At 37.3% G+C, this 15,107-nt stretch overlaps 1 protein-coding gene across 1 annotated transcript; it reads left to right on the top strand.

Moving 5' to 3' along the window:
* The first annotated feature begins 2,292 nt into the window (after positions 1–2,292).
* On the top strand, positions 2,293–13,741 carry LYVE1 (lymphatic vessel endothelial hyaluronan receptor 1). The gene is made up of 6 exons (XM_082484794.1): positions 2,293–2,722; positions 7,274–7,433; positions 7,540–7,679; positions 10,809–11,108; positions 11,874–11,952; positions 12,710–13,741. The coding sequence occupies exons 1-6, from the start codon at positions 2,641–2,643 to the stop codon at positions 12,891–12,893; spliced, it is 945 nt and encodes a 314-aa protein (XP_082340920.1). The 5' UTR covers positions 2,293–2,640; the 3' UTR covers positions 12,894–13,741.
* Positions 13,742–15,107: the final 1,366 nt, after the last annotated feature.

Raw genomic sequence — 15,107 nt, forward strand, 5'->3', positions numbered from 1 at the left:
AGCGACAACCTTGAAATGAATGACTGTTACCAGTAAAAGACCCTGATATTTGTATTTTCCACGTCAACATTTTTTTTAAAAACTTGTTCCCTCTCCTGTTGTTCAGGCTTCAAGGTTCCTTTAGAAATGACTGTAGAGAACAGTTAAGTCTGTTCTCCCATATCAAAGGTTTTCTGTTTAGCAATCTTCAGCATTTTAAAACATGCTGGTATGAGGTGCTGGGAATTTTCCTTATAGGTTACTATAAGTATTTAGGTCAAATGCTAATTAAACATTCAGTATAAGGCTGCTTTTTTTTCACCACACAAGTTAAGATGAAGACCCACAAACAGGGTCTTTTATACTTTTATACTGTTACAGTCCAGGTAAGTGATCTCCCACACAGTTTTGGAACAGCTGAAATACGAAAAGGAAGAAACTGACAAAAAACCCCACATTATTGCAGTCTTGCTTCATCATTCTAAAATTCTTTTCTCCCTCTCCTAATCTGTAGTTTGGTCTTATAAAACCATGTGAAGGAGCTTATTTTTTGTTTGGTGTTACAAAGGTGCTTATCTCATTTTTCCAGCTAAAAATCCTACTAAACATCAATAGCACAGACAGATTTTGACTAAAGGAACTTTGCCACAGGGAGGATAATAAGCACAAAGTGTTAAATCCTGGAAGGACAATTAGCATGCAATCTTAAAATGTCAGAAACTCAGCTTTTGATTAGTTTTTATGGTGGGAAATACTTAGCAGATCAAGGTAAGCATGGAGATGGTAAGATTTTGTTTAATGTTCTCTGTGTTTTATAGCCACAGTCTACTAGTCCATGAGAGCTACAGAATAGCTATTAGTTTCTGCTCCTACATTGTAAATGCAAGTGAATCCACTTAGAACTTGCTTCAGTGAGAGTAAGTCTGATTACAGTATTTCAGATTGCCATCACTTTGTAGAGGCAGGTAAGTACAACACAATAAAGGACTGAATAGAAATTGGAGCAAGAAATTTGTCTTAAGATCTCAAGGAGCTTTACCAACACTCAGTTCCAAACCACAGCCCAAACTCCACCCAATTTTAATTTCCTTATTGCTAATTGAGGCATCATTTCATTAACCCACAGCATTCTCCACCCAACCCTGTAGATGCCTGTCTATGTTATAGTATACCCATAACCATGTTATATGCTGCTGCAAGAGATTGGGCCTGCACCCAGATAAAAGTTAATACTATGTTAATATATTAAGTGGGAACTTTCTACAATGCAAACCGCACTTTAAAGAGGTAGCTACTGTTACACTTGTGTTTGCAGGACCTTGCAAACAGCCTGGGGATGTAGGACATCTAAAAGTTTACTGAATCACAAACTGAACATGATGTAACAAAATCATCCTGTTGGAAAAAAAAAAGTCTCATACCATTCTGAACTGTATAAGCAGGTAATTTATTAATCAATACTTGGCATTGGCAAGGCCTTAGCTAGAGAGAAAGAGGGAGCAAGCTGGGTTTCTTAGCTGAAAGAAAAGTGGGAGCAAAGGCATAATTCTTTAAATACATAAGATTGTTGCAAAATTTAAGGGAATAAACTCTTTTCCATGTCCATTTCCAACAGGAAAAGAAGCGATAGGTTTACACCACAGTATGGGTAAGTCACTTTAAACTAGGGAATACCTTTTAACAGTAAAGGACAGTGAAGCACTGGAATAGAGCGTTTGAGGAAATGTTAGGAATTTGTCACTGTAAAACTTTAAGAACAGGTTAGACAAACATCTGTCAGAAGTAACATAAATACTGATCCTACTGACAGTAAAAGCAACTATCTGATCTCTTGAACTCCATTCCTGCTCTATGTTTGTTGGAACCTGTGCAAAAAAAAGTATTTTTTTTGCTAAGACTTTCTGAAGGTTTTCTAAGTTATATCCGTAAGGATCACCTGTGTTTTGAATCAGTCTATTGGAATCGCAGTTTGTTGGAACTTCACAAAAGGCAGCAGTGAAGGGACTGGCTCCCACCTCTGTTCCTACAGTCTCACAAGGAATCCCATTTACGGGAGTGTATCACCAAATCTGTTCAAAACCAGCTATCATATTATCTCTGTGTTATGGTACCTATTTTTGCATTGGAATTCTAAGGCAAAGGAAAGTAAAAGTACTACATCAAGACAAATAGGATAGTGAGGAATGGATGCCCTTCCAATTCCAAAAGAAAAATCCTGCCTGGCCTGCTGTGATACAATAGTGAATTCATTTTATTTACCAGATGAACAGACAACATGAGTAATGAGCTGTTAATCAGTAAAACAGGAAAAAATAGCAAAAGAAAAACTTCTTTCAAAGTCTTTACTAACTTAGCAGTCTAACAGTCTTATCTCCCTTCCTCAGCTGTGTTTCCTGAGTCAGCAGTAGTTAAATTTTCCAGCAAGCCCCACATGAAAGAAAGTGTAAAGGGTGATTAGAGATTTCCAGTCAGTGACCTCACCTTTGAGTGGGACAGTCAACGCATTTGCCCTGACATTCTTTCTATGAAGCAGTGCAGTGACAGCTGAAGTTACTTTCAAGAAGTCATCTCAAAGGTGGTCTGACAGTATCCAATACCTTAACTTTTCTTAGCACAGGAGAAAAATCACCTCCAATTTCTTAATTTTTCAAGTTGGTAACAATGGCAACTTATCTTGGAGTTACCTCAGCAGTGTTTTTCGTCTGGGTTATGACATTCATGGCTCAAAGTTACTTTATAACAGGTATGTAAAGTTCCACTTTTTGAAGTCTCCTAGTTGAATGGTAAAGTACTTGAAAAAATTAGCTAGATTTGCAAACAAAAATAGGAGGAAGGGAGTGTGTGTAAATGTGTTTCTGGCATAGGAAACCACAGAGTTTTGAGAATACAGTGCAATAAAAACTGCTCTAGCATATAAGGGAACTTTCGTTGTTAGTCTAATTTAATTACTGTTTAAATGCTACAGAACTGCTTGTTTTAAAGATTTGGTATTGCATTTAGGATTAAGTTCAGATCTATTGAAATGTGATTTTATTTTGTACTATTTAAAATACCACAGCAAACAGTTTTTTACAATCCTCAGAGAGCAAAACATGCATGAAACCAGTTCTGCATGTCTGTGATAAAATGCTATCTTTAACATGAAGAGTTTTGCTCTGATTTGGCAATATCCTGACACTGTCTTGATTTGGACCATTGAATGAAATGTGTGGCAGGGATCTCTCAGTTCATCTGCAGGGCAGTCATGCCTGCCTCCGATTAATAGAGTGCAAAAGTTCCTATTTTATATAAAATATCTGTTTGCAAAAATTAACATAGGGAAATGCTAACATCAACTTCATCGCACAGTCCTTAGATGATCCTCCTCCCTCAAACATTATTATATGAACCTATTTTTTCAATCAGGGTCATATAATACTCATTTCTTCTATATATAGTCAAATTTGAATGTCTTCCCTTTCAAATTCCATAATCAACTTGATGCAGTCTATTCTAACTGCAGCAGCTATGAGCATATCTGCAGATACTCAATGTATACCAGATGTTTCCAGATGTTTCACTGTAATTTGCAAAGACTAAATGCTTGTTCTACCTTTGTAAAAAAGCATACACCATTGTTGCAGACAATTGACTTTCTTATTTACTGAAAGGCTCCTGAAGGAAACCTGGACTGAGTGAATTAGAGGCTCAACTCAAGTCCTGTTGAAATTCCACAGGATTGGAGTACCTAACAACAGTAGTCTCCTCCAGCAATCCCAACCACTGAATAATTTTCACAGGGGAAATGGAGAGCTTGAATCTCAAGACTATTCCTTCCAGCTGCTAGGACCCCACTTAGTTCCCCTTCAAGCCTCCATTGGGGTACCCACTCATGGACCCTCTGCTCATTGGTCCAAGAGCTCCAGCTAAGCTCACGGCTGATCTCCAGCTGTGTCTTCGAGCTGTGTTGTAGCATGCCCTGTCCCTGCCTGTAGTGACTTACTGACTAGGCTTCATAGATGGACTCTGGACTTAGGTTGTAGGTAGCCTTGTCTCCAGGATAGACTTCAGGCATGTGTTATAGGTAGCACCATCTTCTGCTGTTCCCAAATGGACTTTCTGGATGAACCCTGCATCTGACTCATTGTCTTGCGCTCTCTGGGGCTGCCAGTGAAACCTGCCGCTGCCACCACTGTCGTCCTGTTCAGGTGCTGTAGGACTGTGCCCTGGTCGGTGAGGGGACTGTCCTGCCTGCATTGCAGTTACCCTCGACTCCTGGCTCCTCTTTCCTTGTGGAACAGCCTCATTCTTGCTGCTCCCAGACATCAGCAGCCAAAGGAAAATCTCTCTAATAAATCAGAGTGAAGGCCTGGCAGAAGGCAAAGGGATAGAAACAACAGCTTCTCCCAAAAAGCAAGAAGAGAACTAGGGCACAATAATGCCAATACTCATAACTTACAAAAACTGAACAATTTTCTTCCTGTCCTATGACAGCTGTGTCTTGTGAGATTCTTCTGTCTAGGTCTTCCCACCTTTCTCAGTAAAACCGATTTTTCTCACAAGACCCAAATACTGAGGAGAATGTCCTATTATTAGTAGGTTAACTAAATAGAGCAAAGCTTAAAGTACAGCTATGAGCAGCTTGTGAACCAAAAAGGACAATATGCTTCTAAAGGATTAGTCTGTCTCCTGTACAAACAGTCATCTTTAGAACAGAGTTCAGAGGTGATTTAAGAAGCAATGAAAAGACTTTAAAAGGCTGCTGTCTCTTTCTGGATTTCTTCCTCACACTGTAAAACTATCTGGAATTTAGATTGAAGCTGGTAACTTTTCTAAAACATTTATTTTACTTCACCATTTTGTTTTAAAAGGCTTAGCAAATTCTAAGGTACAACTTTGGTCCATGTCCTACAGTCACTTTTCTTATCACTTAAGACTTAATTTTCTGGTACAATTTTATATTATGCTATGTATCTATCATGCAATTCTCTTGTAAAAATATTTGTCCTGTAATCGAATGACTAAATACTGTAAGAGTTTACAAGTATCTAGGCAACTTTCCAAGGTTTCAGGAAGTTCCATTCAATCAGCTGCTCAGCTGTATTTGAAATTTGTGAAGTTGGTCACTGAGAAACTTCCATTCTCAACATTACAATTTTTAAAAGTTATACTAGCTCAAATCTAAAGATAAGAAAAAAAGTGATTAAGCAAGCAATAAGAGTAAGAGTGAAGTTTGAGCTAAAAAGCAGTAAGAGGAGAAAGAAATTAGACATAAACCCTAGAGGAGGAGTGGGGTCTTGAAAAATAATAAAGAGGAATTGTAGAATGGGACTGAGCAGCTGAGACAGGGAGTTGTTTGGGAAACCAGAAACAGTTCTCAGGAGGACCAGGAGAGTTGCCTGTTAGCAAAAGGGAATGATGAAAATGTAGCACTGGAACGAGTAGAGTAGAATAGAATAGAGTAGAATAGAATATACCAGTTGGAAGGGACCTACAATGATCATCTAGTCCAACTGCCTGACTGATTCAGGGCTCACCAAGTTAAAGCATGTTGTTAAGGGCATTGTCCAAATGCCTCTTAAACATTGACCACCTCTTTAGGAAGCCTGTTCCAGTGTTTGACCTCTGTGACACGGAAGTACTTTGGTTAAAATGAAGCCATACAAGAGGACATTCATGAAGACAGGCTGGCTGAAAGGAAGAAACTTGACAGTGTGAATCATCTTCACACTGGCACTACTTGGATAGACTTGAGGTCCTTGATACCTACACACACATCTTCACTGAGCAACGAGGCTTCTCTGCATCCTCACGCAGTATGTTGGGGCTTGTATTATGTTGAAGTCAGGGCTGGATGCAGTCAGGATTTAGCTATGGGGACTGCTCAAGTGTTCAGTGGCTCACCTGCCATGTGACTGGGTCTACACCATACCAGGAAGCGGTAAAGGGAGGGCACAGCCTCCATTGCTGCTGAGATAAACCCACCTAATTCAATGATTGCTCTACCAAACATTTCAGTTCAATTAAACTAAGTGTAAGGACAGCAGAGATGTGTCTTTTACCAGAAGCTATTTCCAACCCCACCACACCCAGTGGGAGCACAAGTGAAAAGCCTGCCTTCCTTTTAGCACTCCACACAAGCTTAGTCATCTTTTTATACCCTTCTCATCATGGGTGTGGCTTGGCTGCTAGTTCTATCTTTTCATTCATAACATTCAATTTAACCTCTGTTGCTAAGAAGTCATCTGGTGGATCTGCTGGCATCATTTCATCCTGCCTTGAGAGTTAGTGGATTGCCTGTATTCTGATTTTATGGTCACATACCTGGTGAGCACACAGTCTGCAAAGCATATTAAGCAAGGAAGTAACACCTGTGGCTGTTGGTTATATGAAATGTTTTCAATGAAATGTTGAAATGTTTCATTTAATATGGCAATTACTGTATGTAACTCAAAAAGAAAAAATCTTTTTTCCAGTAAAATATGGAGCCAAAAGAGTAATATCCTTTCTCCTTGTCTGTGTCAAATCCTGAATTCTGTCATATGTCCTTAACATAGGCTGAGAAAGTAGAGCAGGTGTAATCAGACCTAAGCTATGCATTTCCTGGTGCAGGTGTGCCAGCTGTGGCTGTCTAAAAATGCTGGGTGAACTGCCTATGGAGGAGGAATGGGGGAGAGTGTCATAAATTCACTGGGCCTATCCCTTCTTTTCCTGCTGCATGCCAAGCACTCAGTAAATGGAACGCTTGACAGTGGCAGGGAGGTGGAATCATCATGACAAGCTAGGAAAAAAAAAAACGTTTAGGAGAAATAAGGAATATAAGGAATGATGAAATTTTTATAGGTGTATTTTCTTATTGGTTTATTAATTCCATGAAAAATTATGTATAATACCTTTGATAGAACTCATACTGGTAAGAGTGGCATACTGCCAGAATCAGTGCCTCAGTTTTTAATTTAAAAAAAAAAAAAGGGAAATAAACCCTGTCTGATTTCTCTTCCCATTTTGCATGAATAAGTATGACACATAAGAATGTCTTTAGTAAGAAACTGACTCCAGGTAATGACTCAAATGCCAACTGTATATGCATTTAGTCTAATGACAGCCAAACCTCTTGAAATTCTAGACTATTGTGTTCTATTTTTAAAGTATGGAGCTTTTTGCTATAAAAAAATATAAAAAATCGTTTTCTACTATCCTCAAGCTAGAAACTTTTAACAATATTCAATTCAGTTGAACGTGATCTTAAATTCTTCATGAGGATTAAATGTTAATATTCAAATACTAACCTTGAACATCTATGTCTAAATTACAGGTTCCATTCTTTCACCTTGCAGGATCACAGGTGTAGGAATTTATCTCGAGGAGAAAGTGAATTTGTCAGAAGCACGTAATGCATGTAATCAACTGAATCTACAATTGGCAAGTAAAGACCAAGTTGAAAATGCTTTGAAACACGGCTTTGAAACATGCAGGTATGTGACATCAGTTGGTGTCTCATTACCTTTAGTGAAAGCCTTTACACACATCTGAGGCTGGTGATAAATCTAATATTAAAAAGCCTGATGTTTTTTATTGTAGCTATGGATGGGTGAAAGATGGATTGGTTGTCATTCCTCGGCTAACATCCAACAAGAAATGTGGTAAGGGCAACGTTGGACTAGTGCTATGGCATGCTGAACACTTTAGAACATTTAAGGTTTACTGCTTCAATTCCTCAGGTACGTAAGCATGCCAACTACATTTTCTGTGGTTTTGTTTGGGTTTTATGATTTTTTTTTAATATTTGCATGAAAAAATCATAACAAGTGAGTGAGTTCTTATAATTTGTTGATCATTTCCCCCCCAGTCTTAAATGTTGTCAAGCTGCACTTTTAGCTTTGTAGGGGAAAAAAGGTTCCAAGAAATACAAAAGGTCAATTCAGATAATCTGAATTAATAATTTGGTGCGGCCATGAAAGCTCTCGAAGAATAGTTGCTTTTACCATTCTGTAATGTTCACACAATGCTCTTAATATGCTTTGATTATTTAGGCAAGTTAATTTGAAATACAGTGAATCGAATCTTTAACCAGGGTGTCTTTGTGTGGTGTATATTTTCTTGCAAAAGACCGAGAGCGGGGCACTACAGGAAATGTTGAACGTTTTTTGACAAAAGAAAATGTATTCATTAAACTAAATTAAAATATAAGGTGGTAGAACAGCTGAGAGACCACAAAATTAACTGGATTCCCAATCTATTGTAAGCAAAATCAAACAGCTTCCTTTAATGTGCATCATCCTATGTGTGAAAAGACCTGTCCTTCCCCTCATTCTTGACTGTCTATTCCCAGATTGAATGTTAGAGAGCAGTGTAGAGGAAAGGGACCTGGGGGTCCTGGTGGACAGCAGGATGACCATGAGCCAGCACTGTGCCCTTGTGGCCAAGAAGGCCAATGGCATCCTGGGCTATATTAGAAGGGGGGTGGTTAGTAGATCGAGAGAGGTCCTCCTTCCCCTCTACTCTGCCCTGGTGAGACCGCATCTGGAATATTGTGTCCAGTTCTGGGCCCCTCAGTTCAAGAAGGACAGAGAGCTGCTGGAGAGAGTCCAGCGTAGGGCAACTAAGATGATTAAGGAAGTGGAGCATCTCCCTTATGAGGAAAGACTGAGGGAGCTGGGTCTCTTTAGTTTGGAGAAGAGGAGACTGAGGGGTGATCTTATTAGCGTTTATAAATATATAAAGGGGGAATGTCATGAGGATGGAGCCAGGCTCTTCTCAGTAGCAACCAATGATAGGACAAGGGGTAATGAATTCAAGCTGGAACACAAGAGGTTCCACTTAAATTTGAGAAGAAACTTCTTCTCAGTGAGGGTGACAGAGCACTGGAACAGGCTGCCCAGGGAGGTTGTGGAGTCTCCTTCTCTGGAGACATTCAAAACTCGCCTGGACGCCTTCCTGTGCAACCTCATCTAGGTGTTCCTGCTCTGACAGGGGGATTGGACTAGATGATCTTTTGAGGTCCCTTCCAATCCCTAGCATACTGTGATACTGTGAAGATAAACCATGGAACTTGGGCCTTGATATAAGTTAGATCTTCTCAGCACAATATATCAATATTGTTTCTTAATGACTTCTGTGGTATTAACTAAAAATAAGTTTTTAACTCGAGGCATTGTGTTCCTGCTAGTGTCCCATATCTATGGTTATTATGTAATAAATATCCTGATAATTAGACCATATACAGGATCGATAAGTTATTTTTAATCAATCCCTAGACCTTGCCACTGAGTTTTAGCAAGAGATTATGTAAAAAATCCTGAATTTTTTCAGGAAAGATGTGTGAACAAGGGTTGGAAAGAGCAGGAGAAAGATGGATATGCAAGATATGCCCATGCAAAATATAAAGACCTAAGACCATGTCTGGTGACTGTGGACGTTGATGCTTACAAAGAGACTGAGGATAAAGCTGTTAGGGAGAAGGCCATGCCTTTACCAGTGGGACTTTGTTCACGATCGTGGGCCATTTTAGTGAATGAGGATAGGTGATATAAGTAGTCAGCTTACAAAGTATCTGACTGCTGATAAGAAAGCACCGCAGAGAGAAAGCACCATTAAAAATTCATTTATCACCTAACCTGTAAAGTTAAAAATTACATGATTGGGCTAAATTAGTTTTTCTCTACAGTCCATAGCTTTTATTGATAAATACATAGGTGAATCAGTACTCAGGCAACATGCTCTAAAAGAAGCTATTGTTATTTCTTCTGTTCCTATGCAACATGGTGTTTCAGTGCATGAAATATGTGTCATTCTGCATCAGAAATGTTGGATAGGTTGGATAATGCTAAGGAGGTAGCTTTGTTTAGCTTTAATTCAAAAAGTTATACTGTTACAGTATGTGAAGAAAGCTAAGCTTGCTGAATGGTTAGAAAATAACTTAAAGTAATGTATATTTAACATCGGGATGATTCTGCATTTCTTTATCTTAATTGCCAAACTGTTGCCTGTTCTAGGCATTTCTTACCCAAAATATTTGGCAGAAGCTCATCCTGTCAGTTTTCTTTGTGCCAAAGAAATGCCAAAATCACTTGAAAACTGTAGTGGAAAAAGTAAAATGCCCCTCCCATTTAGCTTTTTATTCTGTGAATGTAACTGCGTCATCAGACTTCCCATGGGTATTCATTTGGAGAACAGTACATACGTCGTTTCCCTGTTATTTATGTTGTAATCTGGTTGTTACTCTAGTGAAATTTTTATAGCTTTACAGAATATAGAACTTCACTAGAAAATAAGAATTTTCACATGAGCCTGATTCAGAAGTCAGCTTTTCCATTTCCATATGGAAGTCCAGTTGCACCCACGGTTTTATATAGACAACATTCACATAATTTAAATGACTTAATTTCTGAGTGTGCCTCAAGTTTGTTTCTTTTTAGCCCCCATTAGAATCCTGTTTGATTTCTGGGAAATCAAAGTAGTGTTCCATATGTTTTGAACATATACATAATATAATAGAAATATTTTTGAATCTTGGATCTGCAGTTAAGTTACCTGCTCTGCAGGAGGTCATATTATTGTTTTTTATATGCATTATTATTCTAAATACTTTTCTGGAGGAATCTTGTCAGCAATATGCTATTATAAAATGAGCTCAAAAAGTGTTTAACTATGTGAGTAGTGATAAAAGGTGTGTAATCTGGGTTGTAGCCACGTTTGAAATAGGCCTACCTGATTTGGGTAAGGCTTTTGTGAATAAACAAACAATAATTTCCAGAAAGTAAGCAGTGAGGAACAATGTCAATAAACATGTACAGGAAGTACAAAACTAACATCCAACACAGCTCTCGTATTTTCTTTCCCTTCTGCAGATGTCCAGATTAATTCGTGTAAACCAGATCCAACTACAACCATGCTACCTTCATCCAGTGCACCAACAGACTTAACTGCATATTCAGGCTCTGATTTGACTGAGAACATCACAGCAGTGCCCAATGTGACTGAGCCAGAACAATCCCTGAAAAATATAAAATTTCGTGTCATATGTATAACTGAAACTATATTACCAACAGAGGGGACTACTACAAAAATGCCAGAGGAATACTCACCAATTGACTCTCCTAACTACACTTCCCATGCTGCCTTTAAGAATGATGCTGTTGTCTTTGGAGGTAAAGGCCATATATGGTAGTTATTTAATCAGAAGAGGTATTTACGTAGATGTTAGTAGTAAAACTGTTTGCTGCTATTTTTGTTTGCTACTCCAACATCCATTTTGATATAGCTGAACCTGGAGGCAGAGTAGGAGCATTATGGTTTTACAAAAGCAAAGCTTATAAGGCAGAGGATTTTTAAATAGTTTTTAAGTAGAAGTAAGATCTTATTTTATACTTTTTGATAACATTTTAATATGAAATGGTCGAAGTTCATTCTGGTTAATGTGATTTGGCGTAAATACATTTCTGAAAAAGTCTTAGCAAACACCAGCAATGGAAAACTCAGCAGGCTCTTAAAAAAAAAAAAAACAAGAAAATTTTAAGGAGAACAGTTGTTCTCCAAATACGGAGGTGTTCTCGAGATATGAAGTGTGAATAAGTAATCCTAATATACAGCAACTGAGAAATAGATTAAATATGAGGAAAAGCATTCTAACTGTAAGGACAGTTAATCACAAAAATGTGTTCTCTAGGCAGGTTGTAAAAACCCTCCAATGAGCAGATTAGACAAACATCTTTCAGGGATTGCCTAAATACCTGGTTTAGTGTCTCTTGAAAAAATGAGCAGGAGTTAGTAACCTTTTGAGATTCCCAATATCTCTATTTTTGACCTCTTACACTAGGCTGTTTTAAGAAGAATCTGGATTTATGCTCACAAGCCTTTAGAAAGTCAGAATTAAGTACATATAAAAACTCTATGCTTACCTCACTTTTATCTAGGTATCCCCACTGCACTTCTTGTACTGGCAGTCATCTTCTTCATTATTTCAGTTGTTCTAGCAGTCTGCTATATCAAAAAGTAAGTTTTTTCTTTCTTGTTTTTTTTCTCTTGGACTGAGTTAACTCCTAGAATATAACCAGTGAATACTTAAAATATATAGCTAAAGAGCAGAGAAGTAATGATAATGACTCAACATTGTAGCATGAACAACAAAATCTTAAACCCTGTTGTTATGCAGATAAAGTTTGTTGTTGCTGTTGCCATTCCCTGCTTTAGAAAAGGAACCAATGACAAATACTGCCTATTTTGGATTAGTCAATCATTTCCAGTGCAAAACATTTCCAAGTGTGCCAAAATAGCAACACTGAAATGTGCCTCTGTTTGTATATAAGCCTGTTTATGCAGTTTTATCCTTGGTTTCTTTCTATGTCAGACTCAAGGTAAAATTTTTTATTCTTGCACTATGATTGTGTTCAGAAAAAAATAATTGTTGAGCTCATTTGTTATGCATAAAGATTTTCAACACAGTGTATCATTAAATTGTATCAGGAAGTTGTGTGCATTTCTCACATCCTAGCCCAGATAGCTTTATCATTATGTATCACAAATCCTGAATATACATTGTCTGCTTTTTAAAAAAAATACAGAAATATGTCTTCAAAAAAGCACTCTGCTTGAAAAAGCATGATGATCTAGTGTGCCACTGTTCTGTGTGAGACTTTTGCTTGAGTATGGCAAAGAAAGTTAATTCTAGATATTTTTCACTTTATTTCTTGAGTGCTACTACCCAACTATGTCAGTGATTCTGCTTTACTATCCTTTTTTCTATTTAAAGGTACAAGAAAACCTTCCCATTTTCAAGCAAGAATCAGCAAAAAGAAATGGTTGAAACTACTGCTCTCAAAGAGGCTAAGTCAAATGACAAAACACCTGAAAAGGAAACAAATAATGGGAAAAAGGTAGAAGAGTCTAAAACCAAACCTGAGTCCACAGTAAAATGTCTAGAAGCAGAAGTTTAAGGGGAAGCATGTACACTTCTTGATAGAAATATAAAATGAAGCACACAGAACTTAGCAATGCTTTTAAACATGGGTGATTGTAAATACTCATGAATGAATATTTTCTCTATTGTAACATGAAAACTTCTTTTTTTCATAATTACATCTTTAGCAATAAATGCTCTTGCAGAAGAACATGGTATCTTATTTACTTGAAATAAATAAAAAAATCCATATTACAACTCATTTTCCATCTTTAATAAAGAAGTAATTAGGAATACGCTATTAACAACATGCAGTGTGTTAACTATTTGCACAGAATTCAGATCAATATATAATGAAAAGGGATTTTTTTTTTTTTTTTACCTGGCCAGAGGATGTTTGCTAACTTAATGTCTAAAATAAAATTATGATACTGGAGCTCCTCCTCATGTAGATTAGCTTATTTTCATTAAGTAGTTGCATACTGTTTTAAAAAAGACTGTTTACAAACAGAAGAAGTAAGTCTGTTTACAAGTGAGTAAAAAATCAAAGGCTCAACCCACTGTCATTCAAATGCCCACAGAAGGGTACGAAGATGCTGATGTTTATATGTATGCAACAATGAATAACTTCCTTAAATATCTTCATCATATCATGATTTACTGTTTTATTTATTAAAACCTGTATCATTCTTCTGCATCAGCTGGCAGGGGGAAAAAAAGCCTTAAATTGTATCTCAACAGTTATATTTAAGATCTTTTCTGTATATTTAAGTGTGGCTTTCATAATAAAGATCTCAAGTGGTATGGGATGTTTACAATACTTCTAAAAAAAATAAAGTATGGTAGATATGTTTGTCTGGACAATTTATTCTCATTAAAACTGTCTCGCAGTAAAAAGAGCTTATATAACCCTAATGTTACGGAACTAATTAGTTGTTATAAAAGAACAACACTAGCAATTTATCAAATATATTCTTGAATAAATGGTTTGGATAACTTATTTTAATATGTGAAGGAGGTTATTGTGGCAACGGAAGTTTCTTTTTTAGTTCAAGCAGCTTGAAAAACGTAGTCTTAAATAAAATAGCAATAGAACTGCTTACCTATATTGTGATATTGTGTTTGCTACAGTGTAGGATACTGGGTTATGAACTTTCATATTTTTAATTCTCAGAAGTTTAAACATTGCCCAATGGTTATATGTTCTACTGGATAGTGCGTTATAGTGTATTGCTAATAGCATACTTAGAGATTCCCTGTGTTGTTTCTTGTTTCCTTTCTCTCTTTTTTTTTTTTTTTTTTTTTTTTTTTTGATAGCTCAGAAATACTTAATGGCTCCAAGAGTCTGGACTGTGTTGATACGCAGTCCAACACTGCCATTAAAACCATACTACTGCAGAAGGACTGTGATTCAATACCACTAATTTCAGATGTCCATCAACAGAATTTCAGCAGAAAAATATGCAACAGAGGAAAGCACTAGATACAGCCTTCCCACTCACTTAAGTAATTTCTCTCTTTGCAAAATACTGTGGTAATGCCATGTATCTCTCCTGGCAACCTGAATGAAAGCACTCTGTGCCGTGTGAGCAGTAAGAGTAGGCAGCAGAAATAAGGCCATCAGGAAAGGCCACAGCCAACACTTGTCATGGCGGTGTCAGAACAGCAAATGGGCTTAAGGACACAGGCAGCACTAGTGGATTCCAGGTAATTTTGGACTTTTTTGTGACATATTATAATTCCCCTTCTGCCCGTCTTTTCCATGTTTTATTAGAAATTACCTGTTTCTCTATTCTTTTCCCCACCACCAAAAGATAATTCTCTACCCCTTCTCTTACTCTCCTACCAATATTACCTCTATTCCACAGGTATCAACTTCCTTTTCTCTCTGATTGTCTCATTCACACCTAAAGAAATTTGGAAAATTGTTCTCTAGTTCCACTCCGCCTGGAAGTTTGTTGCTTCTGTTTTAGATATAAATAAGGGCTTTTTTTTCCCCCTGAAGTGTTTACTTTCTAAAAAAATCTATACTAGCTGATATAATAAGATATTGCCTTAATCTATAAATGTGTTGTTTGGTGATGTATCTTAAAAACTAGTTTTCATCACTGACACCTGGCCAATGCACATAGTTTGATCTGCCCCTACTTTCCATTGCACAATTTATGCCAACACTACAAAGGCTAAAAGGAACCTGTTACACTGTTCTGTATGTAATAAAAGCTAGCTATAACTACTAATCAACAAGTAC

This window comes from Vanellus vanellus (assembly GCF_965231255.1).
Source record: "Vanellus vanellus genome assembly, chromosome: 6".
Lineage (NCBI taxonomy): Eukaryota > Metazoa > Chordata > Aves > Charadriiformes > Charadriidae > Vanellus > Vanellus vanellus.

Excerpts from the sequence above, each read along its gene's own strand:
- LYVE1 (XM_082484794.1), top strand. The coding sequence starts at position 2,641 with ATGGCAACTTATCTTGGAGTTACCTCAGCAGTGTTTTTCGTCTGGGTT. Across the intron at positions 11,109-11,873 it reads TGATGCTGTTGTCTTTGGAG|GTATCCCCACTGCACTTCTT; the intron begins GTAAAGGCCATA and ends ACTTTTATCTAG. Across the intron at positions 11,953-12,709 it reads GCAGTCTGCTATATCAAAAA|GTACAAGAAAACCTTCCCAT; the intron begins GTAAGTTTTTTC and ends TTCTATTTAAAG.